Source organism: Pinus tabuliformis, chromosome 3_2 (genome assembly GCF_031772625.1).
Source record: "Pinus tabuliformis cultivar Carrire ecotype Pingquan chromosome 3_2, CPIR1, whole genome shotgun sequence".
Lineage (NCBI taxonomy): Eukaryota > Viridiplantae > Streptophyta > Pinopsida > Pinales > Pinaceae > Pinus > Pinus tabuliformis.
The window spans coordinates 1,253,206,227-1,253,221,445 of record NC_142302.1 but is presented as its reverse complement, the minus strand read 5'-3'; the positions used below and the strand labels follow the sequence as shown (position 1 = coordinate 1,253,221,445).

General features: G+C 37.3%; 1 protein-coding gene across 1 annotated transcript in view; it reads right to left on the bottom strand.

The window, feature by feature from the left end:
• LOC149185283 (mitochondrial import receptor subunit TOM20-like) overlaps window positions 1–15,219 on the bottom strand; it is a 226,962-nt gene that overhangs the window by 80,221 nt on the left and 131,522 nt on the right. Inside the window, exon 4 of the mRNA XM_089417875.1 lies at window positions 8,602–8,688. Within this exon, the coding sequence (XP_089274001.1) occupies window positions 8,602–8,688 (87 nt within the window). The remainder of the gene's footprint in view (window positions 1–8,601; window positions 8,689–15,219) is intronic.

Below are 15,219 nucleotides of genomic sequence, written 5' to 3'. Positions count from 1 at the left end.
TCATCAAGTATAGTCATCAAGGTGATCATCTTGTCTTCACCAAGTGTGGTCATTCATCATGGTGCATGGTTGACACTTCTTCAATGTAGGGACACCATCATGTCCTTGATTGCCTTCTTCATCAACTTGTCTCCTTCAACATTATTGGAGGTTTGTCATGTCATCATCAAATCTGTTGATTTGGGGTGGCATCGAATGTGCTCTAGCCATGAAAAATGGTGGAAAGGCTAAAGCAAGTGAGATCTCCAAGACCCAGAAATGATTTGGGCAAATTCTAACCGGTTTGGGAGATATTAAAATAATTAATATTTTTAATGGAGTTCCTAAGTCTAAACTTAGGAAAAATAAAATATTAATGTGTATTAATATAAAATTGGGTTAGAAGGTTCCAAAAGTCATGGATCAAGCCAAATCTAATCTTAGAGATTTAATCTCGGTCGTTGGCGGACCAACAGGAAAAGTATAGAAATTCGAACTAGTGGTCTAGAGAGTAGTGGGAGGCAACAAGTACAGAACGGAGAGTCAGGAATAGCACCAGGGGAACAACACAGAGGTTGGAGAGGCAAACACAGAGCCTCTCAAGCAGACGCAGAGCCTGCAAACTACGCAGTCACTAGAAGGCCTGCGTGGGTGACGCAGAGAGGCCCAGTGCTGACACAAAGAGGCAACGGCTGACGCAGAGGGTATGGGAGCAACGCAGAGGTCATCCAGGCTGACGCTAAGACTGGGGGAAGTGCTGAAGAGTTTTCTCTCTGTTGGGTAAGCCAGTTTGGCACCCATTTGTACTGAAGAATTGCTAAATAATAAAATCCTCCCTTGCTGCACCAGTTTTCCCACAATGGGTTTTTCCGGGGACTTATTGTCCAAAATATTTGTGTCGATGTGTTAATTCTTGTTCATCTGTTTGTTTTTGTATTATGATGTGATATCTGCAGCAAAAATTATTTTAATGTTTATTGAAGGATTTTCATAAATAACTTATTGGGAAATAAGTAGGTAAAATAAATCATTTGTTGCAGTGATAGAATTTTCACATGGTATTAGAGTAAGTAATCAGAGACAGGAAGGGAAAATCAATTATGGGTCAAGACCATGATGCAGAAGCATCTATGTCAGGAGACTAGCACATATTTTCAAAAAATTGCACAAGAGAAAGTGATTTCGATTTCTCTATGTTGGCTTCCGGGCTGGAAGAAGAAGTGGCTTCTGTGACTAGCTCTGCATCATCAGAGGTATGGTATATAGACAGTGGGGCCTCTTGGCATATGACGGGAATCCATGAATGTTTCTCAGATTATCGAGAGGAGAAGATGAACTTTCAAATCACCATGGGGAACAAGGCAAAATGTACTCCAGTAGGGAGTGGTACCATAGTTTTTCAAACAGAAATGGGAGAGCGATTCCGTGCTACCAATGTGCTGCATGTACTAGGATTGGGGATGAACTTACTTTCCATGTCGCAAATTCAACACAAAGGCTATGAAGTTTTCTTCATCAAGGAGAAAGTATACGTCGAACACCCAAGCTGGAAAAAGAAAGTGCAGATTGAGATCAAAAGTAACACATTGTACAAACTATAACTAGAATCACCAATGGCACTAATAGGCAGTCATGGAGACAAGGATTCAAACGAACGAACTATGACACAGAAGAATGGGACATTTGCACCATGGGGCTCTGAGAATCCTCAGGAGCACTGTAACAGGAGCTCCAGATCTTAGTATGGAATGATATGATGTATGCAGAGGATGTGCTCTAGGAAAATATGCCAAGGCAACATTTCCTAGAAGTAAAAACAAGGCCAAGAGTGTACTAGGATTGATACACTCAGATATCTGCGGACCCATGTCCACTAAAGCTCTTAGTGGTGTCGAGTACTTCCTTACCTTCATTGATAACCACTCAAGGAAAACTTGGATTTATTTTCTAAAAACCAAGGACGAGTTTTTTTGTCGATTCAAAGAGTTCAAGGCTCTGGTGGAGAATCTGACTAGTAAGAAAATAAAATTTTTGCACTCTGATAATGGTGGAGAGTATGTCGATAAGGACTTCACTGATTTTTGCGCTAAGGAGGGCATCAAAAGAGAGTGGACAGCTCCGTACATCCGGAGCAGAAAGAAAGAGCAGGACTATTGTAGAAGCAGTTAGGGCCATGATGTATGATCAAGATATGCCAAAATTCTTGTGGGCAGAAGCATGCAACACAGCAGTCTATGTTCAGAATAGAACTCCTCATCGGGCAATGGGCAAGATTACTCCAGAGAAAGTCTTCACAGTCATTTCAGGATATTTGGGAGCTTAGCATATTGCCTCATACCCAAGGAAAAGAGGAAGAAGTTGGATCGAACTGCAGAGAAAGGATATCTAGTGGGATATAGCGAGAACGCTAAGGCATACAGAATCTATCTTCCCGGGAGCAGGACGGTGGTAGTTCCACGAGATGTGAAGTTCATGGAAGACAGGGCTTTCAGAAAATCTCGAGAAATGCCTTCCGAGGAGCAATTAAGAGAAGAACTGTTGGTCAAACCTCTTCAACCAACGGAAGAAAAGAATTCTTCCTCGGGTCAGGAAGAATCATAGGATGAGGAGGAGCTAACAGAAGCACCTGCTAGTAGAGGAAGAACGAGCAGGAAACTTCGTCAGATTCTGCGAGACGCAGAGGAGTTCATCAGTGCGCCAAGGAACAATAAGAGCGAGCGAAAACAGCCAAACAGATATCAGGCATTAGTAGCTCAGGACGGGAGCTTGCCAGTTTTCAGGAGGCAACTCAACATCAGGTTTGGCTGCATGTGATGGTAGAGGAGTACAACTCCATAATGGTGAACAATGTCTGGGAGGTAGTACCAAGGCCTCAAGACAAATCAGTGGTAGGTTCGAGATGGATCTACAAGATCAAATACGCTGCAGACGGCAGTGTTGAGAAATACAAAGCCAGGTTTGTGGCTAAGGGGTATGCTCAGAAGGAAGGAATTGACTACGAAGAGACCTTCACCCCAGTAGCCAGGTATACATCTATTAGAACCATGATATCTCTTGCAACACAAATGGGGTGGGAGATTCATCAGATGGATGTCAAAACGGCATTTCTGAACGGTGTGATAGAAGAAGAGGTATACATTGAACAACCAGAGGGCTTTGAGACACATGAGAAGAAGTCTCATGTATGCAGATTGAAGAAAGCCTTGTATGGACTGAAACAAACACCTAGAGCGTGGTATGGGCGAATCGATGGCTACTTGCAGGAAATGGGATTTGTCAAGAGTGACGCAGATCCAAATCTCTACTATCTGGTTGTAGAGAATGAGCCTCTAATCTTAGTATTATATGTGGATGATCTCTTCCTGACAGGATCATCCAGGCTCATAGGGGACTGCAAGAAGAATCTAGCCATGGAGTTCGACATGAAGGATTTGGGACGAATGCATTATTTCCTGGGGTTGGAAGTTTGGCAGCAAAAGGGGGAGATCTTCCTTGGGCAAGGGAGATATGCTACAGAAATCCTAAAGAGATTCAGGATGGAGGACTGTAGACCCATGGCTACTCCAATGATAACCAACTGGAAGAAGATTGATGCATCAGAAGACAAAGATGTTGATCCCACCTTATACAGGTAGCTCATAGGGTCCCTGATGTATCTGGTCAATACCAAGCCAGACATTTGCTACGCTGTCAACACCCTCAGTCAGTTCATGGTGGAGCCGAAGAGGGCGCACTGGGCAACAGCCAAACAGGTTCTCAAGTATTTACAAGGAACTGTCGATTATGGACTCTTGTACACCAGGGGTAAGGATATCAGATTGAGTGGGTTTATTGATGCAGATTGGGCTGGAAGTTCAGTGGATCGGAAAAGTACCTTTGGGTATTGTTTCAACATTGGATTAGGAATGACCTCTCGGTGCAGTAGGAAACAGAAATCTGTGGCTTTGAGCTCAGCTGAGGCAGAATACATGGCCGTAAGCACAGCTTTGTGCGAGGCCATATGGCTCAGAAAACTGCTTGTGAACCTATTCAGAAGAAAGATGGAGGCGACCAAGATCATGTGTGATAATCAGAGTTGCATCAAGCTCTCTGAGAATCTAGTGTTTCACGATTGGTCAAAGCATATTGATATCTGGTGTCACTTTGTCAAAGATTGTGTCCAATGAGGAGCTGTACAGTTGAGCTACACTCCTACAAGAGAACAGGTGGCAAACATCCTTACCAAGGCCCTTGGAAGAACCAAGTTTGATTATTTCAGGGAGAAGATGGGGATGATAAAGAATCCATTTCAGTAGCAGAAATGGGTATGATGTTGCAGTGCAATAGCAGTCAGCAGTAGCACGATGCAACATGATGAGAAGGAGTTTGCAATGCAGATGCAGTGTTGGGAAGATGGACCAACAGCAGCACGGATGCAAAGGGAGCTGCAATACAGATGTAGCAGTGGTAGTGATAGAGCCATGGGCAGCAGTACAGGATGCAACAGTGCAGAGGATGTTGAGCAAGGAGGCTTAGCATCAACACAGGTACTGATGCCGTATGATCAAAGTAATGCTCAGTGTGGAGTATTACTAGAGCACAGTCCTCGCTAAGAGGGAGTGTTGATTTGGGGTAGCATCGGATGTGCTCTAGCCATGAAAATTGGTGGAGAGGCTAAAGCACATGAGATCTCCAAGACCCCAAAATGGTTTGGGCAAATTCTAACCGATTTGGGAGATATTAAAATAATTAATATTTTTAATGGAGTTCCTAAGTCTAAACTTAGGAAAAATAAAATATTAATGGGTATTAATATAAAACTGGGTTAGAAGGTTCCAAAAGTCATGGATCAAGACAAATCTAATCTTAGCCATTGATTAGAGATTTAATCTTGGCCGTTGGAGAACCAACAGGAAAAGTATAAGAAGAGGCTTGAGGGTCAGTTGGAGAACGCACTGAGGGAGACCAGTCAGTTCGATTTCTAGAGCGGGGTTAGCTAAGAAATTCGAACTAGTGGTCTGGAGAACAGGCAGAGGCAACAAGTACGGAACGGAGATTTGGGAACAGCACCAGAGGAACAACGCAAAGGTTGGGGAGGCAGACGCAGATGCTGCAGACTGCAGAGTCACTGGAGGGTCTGTGTGGGTGACGCAAAGAGGCCCAGTGTTGACGCAGAGAGGCAGGGCTAACGCAGAGGCTCTGGGAGCAATGCAGAGGTCATCTAGGCTAACGCTGAGACTGGGGGAAGTGCTGAAGAGTTTTCTCTCTATTGGGTAAGCCAGTTTGGCACCTAGTTGTACTAAAGAATTGCTTAATAATAAAATCCTCCCTCGCTGCACCGATTTTCCCACATTGGGTTTTTTCTGGGGACTGATTGTCCAAACTATTTGTGGCGATGTGTTAATTCTTGTGCATGTGTTTGTTTCTGTATTATGATGTGATATATGCAGCAGAATTTATTTTAATGTTTACTGAAGGATTTTCATAAATAACTTATCGGGAAATAAGTAGGTAAAATAAATCAGTTGTTGCAGTGATATAATTTTCACAAAATCATCATTGGAGGTAGGGCATGTCATCATGTTTATGTCATATAGGTAATCTTCCAAGTGTAGTCCTCTTCTGGCATCTTGAAGAATATTTGTCATCCAGCCATTGCTATATCAATGATCAACTATTAACATCAATGACAACCTAGATTAACAATAGTTGGAAGCACCTTCCAACCTATCCTGATCTCTGAGCCCATGCGATGTCATGTTACCCAACTATCGAACTGACTCCTCTAGTCACTGCTCAGCAAGTGAGAAATTCGAACTTTCTGGCAAAAAGTACTCTGAGGAGAAAATTCCCCTTCAATGTGTCTTTGCTCTTTTCCAGCGGATTTCTACCCTGGCAAAAACTGCGCCATTCAAGCACTGTGTTGAGGCTTTGCGTCACTCCCTCTGCCTCTGCAAATTCACGAACTGGAAATCGTACCTCTCTGTCGACTCTCTCAGAGAGAGATTTCCTCAGAATCTTTGCTTCCCGGCAAGGACTGTGCAATCCCTTCAAGGGGATTCGAATTGCTGTCAAATGCAGCTATTGGCCTCTCTGCATTGGATCTGCTCTTCCTGTTTCAAAATCAATGCTCTAATACCATGTGAAAATTCCTAATCCTCAAGGAACCCCTGCTACAACAAATCTGAATCTACTTCACCTACTTGATTTTAATATACATGATCAAATTATTCTCTAAATACTGATGTAAATTACTTCAGCAGCCTACACTACTTAAATTTGATTTGCATGAAACAAGGAAACTAAGCAAAGAACAAGATACATAGGACACAGTTATTTTTGGACAAAATAGTCCCCAGACAAAATAATCTCACCCTGCCACAGGAGAATCACTGACAGATCCTCAGCTTTGGGAGGCTCTATGTCACCTTCTAATGGCCTCTACGTCAAATTGCGTCACCTTTGGCAGCTTCTGCGTCACCCCTCCTGGGTATTACACTGCCTCTCTGCTCTGGATCTTCTACTAGCTGAGAATTCGACTTTCTTGCCTCCAGTTTCACACCCTAGCTTCTGGCTCCTAAACTTCGAATTCCCTCTACGAAATTTCGACTTCCCCTCACTGATTGTGTTGCCTCTACATCAGCACTACGTAAGCCAGCGTCAGCCCTCCTCTGGACATCTTTTGTCCTTTCTCTGCCTTGTATTCTCCGGAAAGTTCTTCTCCCGGAATCTCGCTACCCCTCTGCTGCAAGATCTTCCCAATCGATTTTCCTCCTGAAAACTTCTCACCTCAGAAAATCGATTTCCTCAATCTCTTTGTGTGTCTCTCACTGAACCCCAAGCCTCCTTATATGTTTCATGTTGAGACTTCAACGGCCGAGATTAAGTCTCTAATCAACGGCTAAGATTAAAACATGACTTTATCCGCCTTCTAGATCATTCTCACCCATATTTTGATTAATACCCATTAATATTTTAATTTTCTTGAGTTTAGGCTTAGAAACCCCATTAAAAATATTAATTATTTTAATAAAATACATTCCAGGTGGAATTTCACCAAACGGTTTTTGGGTTCTTTAGAACTCATGTGCCTTAGCCTCTCCACCAATTTTCAAGGCTAGAGCACTTTCGATGCTACCAAAAACTAACACGAGGTGGCTAATAATCCACTAAAACAAGCCTCAAATGTTAGTCCTTTGAGGGCCAAAAATGCCATATATACCAAACTTCAAAGCAATGTTGCCATAGAAAAACCCACGAGAAACCAAAGCCAAAAGACAAAAAAAATCCCAAAAAAATTTCTCCAAACTCGACCTCCTCAGTTGGGCATGACTACACAGGGCTGCAAAAGATTCACAAAACATCAGCATTTTATTGTTTCATTTTTTAGGGCAGATGAGCCATGTATTTATATTGGATAAAGAGACTTCCAAAGGGGGCAAAGCATCCTGTTCAAGGGGGGGAGCCAACCTTACAAATTCTCAATTTTGAATTTTGGTGCCAAAACCAAATACCCATTAAAGCTGACTTAATCAAGCCTTCTCTTCAAGCCGAATTGGGCTAGGATAGTCCTCATTTGAAGGGGTAATAAATCCACCATAAATTATTCAATATTTTGAAAAATAAAAAGTTGTTATTTAATCCATCAATAATCTGCCTTTAGCATTTCCTTTTGGGGCTTCTTGTCCAAACCCCGGGGCTTCAATTTTGAACAGCCATATCTCCTCAACTGTGAGGAGTTATGTGGTGTGCCACCTACCATTGGAATCGACACGAGGAGGAGAATCAAATGAAGATGGTCTTGAGAGCGAATTCACTATTCTTCATCCTCAAATTCTTCAACAAGTGCGGGGCAATAAGATCAAGCATTAGGGCTTCCAGGACATCATATCCATTGATGCTTCCAATCAATGTGATCTACGGACATACAGTAAAAGCGTTCAAGGACCAACATTGGCATCAATGACAACACCATTCAAAAAAAATAATGAGAAAGAGTAAAATTGCAATTTTGGCCCACCAGTGAGTCCTCTGCCAACTTTAGTGCACCTCTAAATTTAGCTGAACACTTCCTCCTCTAACTCCATTTCAAATTACTTTTGTCTAACGGTGTCTTCTCATCTTTGTGTGCTCATAGGATCACAACTTTGATTTATAGCACTTCTAATATTTCTAGAATGATTCCAATTTGTAGGCTTTAACTGCAAAGACAATTACATGATCTGTTGCCAATTGCATTGATGATGCAATGGTTCAATTCCAATATTTATGTTGTTCCCTAAGATTTGACCAACGACCAACATTCTTTGAAGATTGTTTCACCAGGTTTTTGTTTCCTAAGAAGACCCTAGTTTAGCGTTGGTTTATTGGTGTTGTAAAAACACACTTCACTGCTAAGAACATCTTAGGCAATTTTACCACTGACGCACACAGTAAAAGCAGTAGCTGCACCATTACTGTTTCAAAGAAACATAATGGAGATCATTTTCAGAATATTTTGGAATTATAATTTTAGTTATCCAAAAATCCTCAACCTAATGACTGGATCTAATTAAAATAAATATGATTAATATTGCTTCAAGCGTTCAACAGAATCATTCAATTCAATTCAGTTGGAGAAAATAATGAATGTTTATAAAGTACCTTCAAATTTGATACAGTTGAGGAACCAGCAGCAACAGACTGTGGATTCAAGATTTGTTTATGGACTTCCAAATGCAACTCAGGAGCCTACATACAAAAAAAAAATTCAAAATCTTGAAATGGATAGACTGCATGGATTTATAAACGATACATGGTGCCACCAAAAGGAGAGGAATATCAACTCGTGTCAAGCAATAACATACTGAATGAAATAATCATCTGAAATGAATCAACATAAAATAGATGACCTGCAAAAAGAAATATGTAGCAGTTCTTTAATTTTTCATGAAAGATGAATGAAATAATATATTTTATATACATATATAAAGTATAAACAAATATTCCCATAAAATGAAAAGCAAATAGACATTTCAAAATGGATAGGTTTCTCTCTCTCTAGTTTCAGCTCCTACGTCCTTTATCATCTTTTATTCCTTTGCTTTTTATTAGATTACAATAATTTAATAATGTCTTCTATTTATTCCCTTGTCTTCTCAGGCACACTATGAAAAACATCTAACAGATCATATTCCAATTCACATATTTACAAGAAGCAAATATAGTTAGAATAGAATATTCTCAATTTGTAACAAGTTTTAGAAAGATTTTACTTGATTGATGAATTTCAACTAACAAGAACTGTAGCATATTCGCTTGCATCTGTCAATTATTATATTAATGAATTAAAATAGTTAATTGACATTATCGTGCATATTTTAACCTATGTCACAAGGTTTGTCGAACTTTAACCTTGAGGTTCGAATTTTGGCGAACCTTTAAAAAAATTTGAGGTTCGGTGAACCTCATAGCCAATAGCCATTGACCAAGTCCATAGATCAAAACTCACAACTTCATGACACAACTCACAAGTCAAGCTTGTAATTTATCTTTCAGTTTCCATGTCTGTGATAGAATTTTTTATGTTTACTGATATTGATTTCTTACTATTTTATCTTATAATTCATTATATATATATATAGAGAGACGAACCTCATGGCGAACCTCATCAAAAAATTTGAACTCAAACTGAAACTAATCATTGTCGAACCTGAACCATGTGACATTGATTTTAACCTCTGGAAGACTTGTTGTCCTTACCAACTTGAAAGTAAACTACTCTGAACTACATTAAACAGATTCAGATTCATATTTTCAAGCCATCAATCTTTTCGACTGCTCCAAACATTTCAGTTGAGCAATGGGTGCATGTGAACCCTCTTATTTATTATAACACTTTAACATTTTATTATTGTTTCGTGACAAAAGAATATTTAAAGACAATGCCTGATTACAGTGAGAATAATACCACGAAGCATGACGAGAGGTAATGTTATCCTGCACAAAACAATCTGCTCACAATCTGCTCTTATCTCCTGCCCACTCAGAGATGCACATTGTTGCCCTTCAGGAAACTCCCATAGAGACACTTAGTTGGTGTGACTTGTTGCTGCTTGAACAAGATTTTCTTATCATCCTAAACCTACTATTCTCTACTCATCAGTTACATTCCTGTGCTCATCAGTCATTCACAGTGGTGTATCATTTCCCCATGCCCCTGATCTCAGATGTGCTAGATGATATTTCATGCTGTTTTGATTAGTGGTTGGTATGGTTTCATTGCTTAATCTCCTCATCTGAAAATGACGCTAAGGTTTCATCTTGTTGTATAGATGTCAGCATTAGATGGATTCTTTATCACTTTTAACTTAGTAAGGATGTTACCATGTTACTACTTCTAACCACTGGGACATAATTACTTTTGGATAAGTGTGCCATTAAGCTAGACCACTAGGTACTACTGGGGAATCAAGTTGGGTAGTGTGAACATATCCTTTCCATACTTAACACTTTTCATTTTCCATTCCATCCATAAGAGACAAAATCCCCATAACCTGTTGTTAACTCAGAAAAAATCATCTATAGAGGGTCATCAAGAAAAAAAATAAAAATGCAAGCCTCAAACATCAAATCAAGCCAAATAAAGGGCCAAAGAGGTGGGGAGCAAAATAAACTCAAGACAAGAAACTACTTCATCATGCCCTTCCATGCCCCACCACCCCCTTCAAATGTCCTAAGAGCAGAATGACTATCCAAAAAAAGAGAAATTAGAAAAAACAAAATGAAAATAAAAATAAAAAAATAAAAGAAGGGGAAGTGTGTGTAGGCCGAAGTAGCAAAAGCTCCCTCTCACAAGGTTTTTCAAATAAAAAAGACTTCTAGCTAAGGTTTAATCGGCTAGTTGGACCAGAATTATACCCTCAACAGTTTTTATGACTTTGGAAATTAATCCATAGGTTATTCTTATGTCCCCGTCATGAAAAACAATGATGTTATCCACCTATTTGAACTTAGGAGGCTTAGGAAATACTTTGTGTTTTAGCCCAAAGACATGTAACAAAAGTAAGGTTGTCCCCTTGGTTAGTTCTTTGAGTAAATTGGTAACACAGGCTAAGTCACTTGTGATTAATTTATTGAGCCGAGAGGCTAATTCTACAACCCAGTTTGATGTGTAACGCTGTCCGTCCATCATCAAAGTTGAAACTTTGCTCATGTCAACCAAAACAAAAATTAAAAAAAAATAATAATAATAATATACAAAACATTTAAATAATATCTGCTCATAAAAAAATTTGCACGTGAAGAAATTAGATCCCTCTCGGTTCATGTTAGATCTGTATTTAAAATAGATCTATGTTTGTCTTATCTATGTTGATGTATAACCACGAGTTGAAGCTGGATGTGTTGTTGAAGGTGTGGAACTAGGCATTGTCCATCTTATCAACCAACGTGAGCAACTACATGGTGCTCCATCATCTTCAATGGTCTACATCGGCATTATTTATAATCTATAAAATTTTGCTAGCATATACATGAGAAATTTTAACCAGCCATGTGCAAAGAAAAGAAAAAAAACGGAAGAAAATTTGATGTAAAAGAACTAGTTGGTCAAATGAACACAACTAACTCTATTTATTAGAATTCTAGAAGTTTCAAAAGTGCTTTGATCGCTTTATTATTTAAATTGATCTTCTATAAAAGGGGAAATATTTCATTATTACTTTATCTTTGACCACAACTATATTTATTAGAATTCTAGAGGTTTTAAAAGCGCTTTGATAGTTTTATTAGTTAAATTGATCTTCTAGAAAAGGGGAAATATTTCATTATTACTTTATCTTTGACCACATAAATGTGGACAAACTCTAGTTACCACTGGTACTCTCCCATAGTATTCGGAAACCCATGGAATTGTAATTGCTGGATTAGGGACCTCCTTAATCTAAAAAAGGAAGGCACTCTACCTCATTTAGGAGATTTTTGGAGAGAAACAAAAATAAAAATAAAAATAAAAAAATTGTTAGTGATTAAAATTTTCCCTTAGTATTTTTTTTTCCTTTTTATTATCAAGATATTGTAGGACAATTTATTTTTCAAGCGGAGTAGTCAGTATAAGCATTTTGCAGGTGCAATTTTATGAGTTGCATCATACAAATATTTAAAAGGAATCATTTCAGAAATTTCTTGTTATTTGTTCTCATATACAACTGGTATTTCTGATATGGTTGAATTACTGTTCTGGATTTAAACCCGTTGAAAGGTAGTGATTTTGTTGTGTTTTGCAAGTACATAATTTTTCTTCTATATTGCGAGTGGAATGAATTCACAACACCATCATAGGCAGAGTACAAAGGGGAAAATAGTGATCTTGGCAAACAATTTTGATCAATATCTCCTTGATCTAGTATGCAAATTTCTCATTTTATTTGCTATACGATTTCAATATTTCTCTATTTAAATTAAAAATAATAATAATAATAATAATAATTAAATAAAACTAATAACACACAATTTGACAGAAGTCTTAATCTACATCAAAATTTTGATTAGAGTTATTTTAGATCTAAACTTGATTCTTTTAGAGTATTTTTCATATCTAGAATTATTTATTTTACTTTAGTTATATTTAAATTTCTATTTAAAGGTTGAAATCCTTTAATTTTCATTTAAATTAGGTTTTATTTAAAAAATAAAATAAAATAAAAATCATGCACGACATTTTCTTTGGGCAAATGAATTTTTAGATTCTCTGTGAACTGCGTATAGAAATTTAATTAAAGGTTGTGTTTCAAACCCTCTGGGCAACAAACTTCGACCAGAATGATTTTAGTTAAGGTTTTCTTCAATTAAAAAAATTTGGTAGCTCAAACTGACGTTGCATATCTAGGATCTAAATCTGTGGTAACGACCTATCTCTCTGTTTCCCAATTCTAAAAATGAACCCAATATGCATGTAGTGAATGACATGTTCTTTATTTTATTGGTATTTCCATATTCACAAAGAACTGTTTAAAGGATTGTTTTAAAAGGGTTAAAAATTGACATTTCATTTCTTGTTTCCAGCTCCAATTGACGCATGGTAACAATATTGAATGATTTTAAATGATGAACCACATTTTCGGGTTTTATCGCTGACATTATGTAACGAACAAAGTTTGTATACTCAGAGGAATGCTCTAATACCAAATGGAATGAACAAAGTTCGTTCTCCAAGTTAAATACTCCAGAAGACTCGAAATATGTAGATCTCCATTTAGGATACAAGAATATATATTAATGTATGAATGAGAATGATGATACAATTGGGAATAAGGGCCCTGTATATATAGCCAGGAAGTACCCTTTCACGAAGAGTCATGTCTGTAAAGGCATGCCTCTTTGTTTAACTAAATATTATTTAATTACATATTATTATGATTATTATTTATTATCTATACTTATTACTTTTACATAAATTATGTTCATAACATTGTCTTCCCCTTCAAAAAGCTTTGTCGTCAAAGCTTGTTGATGAAAGGACTTGATCTCTTTTTTTGCTACGAATGTCTTCTTGTCTCGGAACAATCATCTTTGTTGATACAAGTTGATATAATCGTTGGAGTGACATATAAAATTTTCGCACGGAGGAAGGATCTGACCATACTAAATTAATCTTTTGTGGAATATTCTAATCACTGGAAATTTGTAACGAACTGTCATCATAGGACTGGATTGAGGTTATTTCAATATTCTTCGGAACATCAGCTTGTTGTTTCTGTTTTGAATGGTACATATACGTAGCTTGATTGAGTTGTCTACTCTCGTGATTCGGATGTCGATATGGAACTTTTTTGGTTTGATCTTCCCCTATTGGGCGTGTGGCAATTTTTTTATTTTCTTCTGGTGAAGATGTTGTTGAGTTGGTTACGAAACATTCACTTGGGATGTTCATTGTCTGAACTATAACATGTAAGTTTGTATTTTCTTCAACTTGCTTATCTTCTTCCTGAGTTGTGACATTCACTGGATCGGTATCTGTTGTTTTTTCGTCAACTTGAATTTCTACATTTGATGCTTCCTTCTCGATCAATTGGTGTACCTTGTTTTCTAATGACGTCTTATCCTTCTTAAGCTTCTTAATTTGCGTCAGTAATTTTTCACTATGGTTTTTAAGCCGAGAAACTTCTTCATTTTTATCAGTAGCGATCTTGTCAACTTCACCTTGCATATTTTATAGAACTTTTTTACCTTCTTGAAAATTTACTTTTGAAATATCGTATGTCGTCTGGCGTTACTGAATTTGGCTTCAATATAACATCTTGAAGTGTTATTCTTTTCTTTTTGTATGAAAATGTCAAAAAAATTATTTTTCGTATTCAGGATGAAGGAACCTAGGGTTTCCATCCATGGTGATCCTAGAATAATGTCACTTTGGCCATTCCATAGGGATTGAACAGAGAATTGCAATATAAATGTATACTTGCCAATGCTTAACTGTAAATCAATTATTTCATTTTTTTTTTTAAACAGTCTAATTTTTTTATTATATTTGACTCTGGAACTACTAATTGGTTTGTGATTTTAGGCGTTATATATTTTCTATCTTCGGTGGTATAATTTTTATCTTCGGTGGGTGAGATAGCAATAGTGACATCTTTTCCTGCGAGAGTTCCTTTAATTTTAAATAGTACTTTAGCATAACCAAGTAAGGTTTCTGGAAATATTCCTTCCTTTATTTCCGAATTAGATGCCATTTTGCTTGTCAAGATGAATTTAAGTTGCCTTGTATCTTTTATTAAATGATCCCCTAACTTCCCAAGTTTAATATCCTTATTTTTAAATAATTTTATTATTCCTTTTATACCCCTTCGAACTAGATTATTCCTTCAAACTATCGCTTTTAATATCTCTACTTTATACTTGCATAGAATTACTTTGAATACTTTATCTTATAAAATTGGTTACTTAACCCTTTATATACTTTTTAAGTAACCTTCTATAATAATACCCACTTTGTACTTATATATATTTTCAATAATTTTATGACTTCAACTTTTCTTTAAAATACCTCTTTATAATATAAAACTTCTCTTTATATATCTTTTATTTATAACCTTTTCTTTTTCTTTTTGAAAAGTTACAAACCTAGTGAAATGTGGCTATTCATCTCTTTGGGGTATAATATAAAATATATGTCCACTTATGTTTTTGACTCGGTTAATTTTTTCGACGTAAAAGTAAAAGTTACCATTCACATAAAGAGATTTTGTATTCCTTTTGTTCTTCTTTTACCTTGAAAAT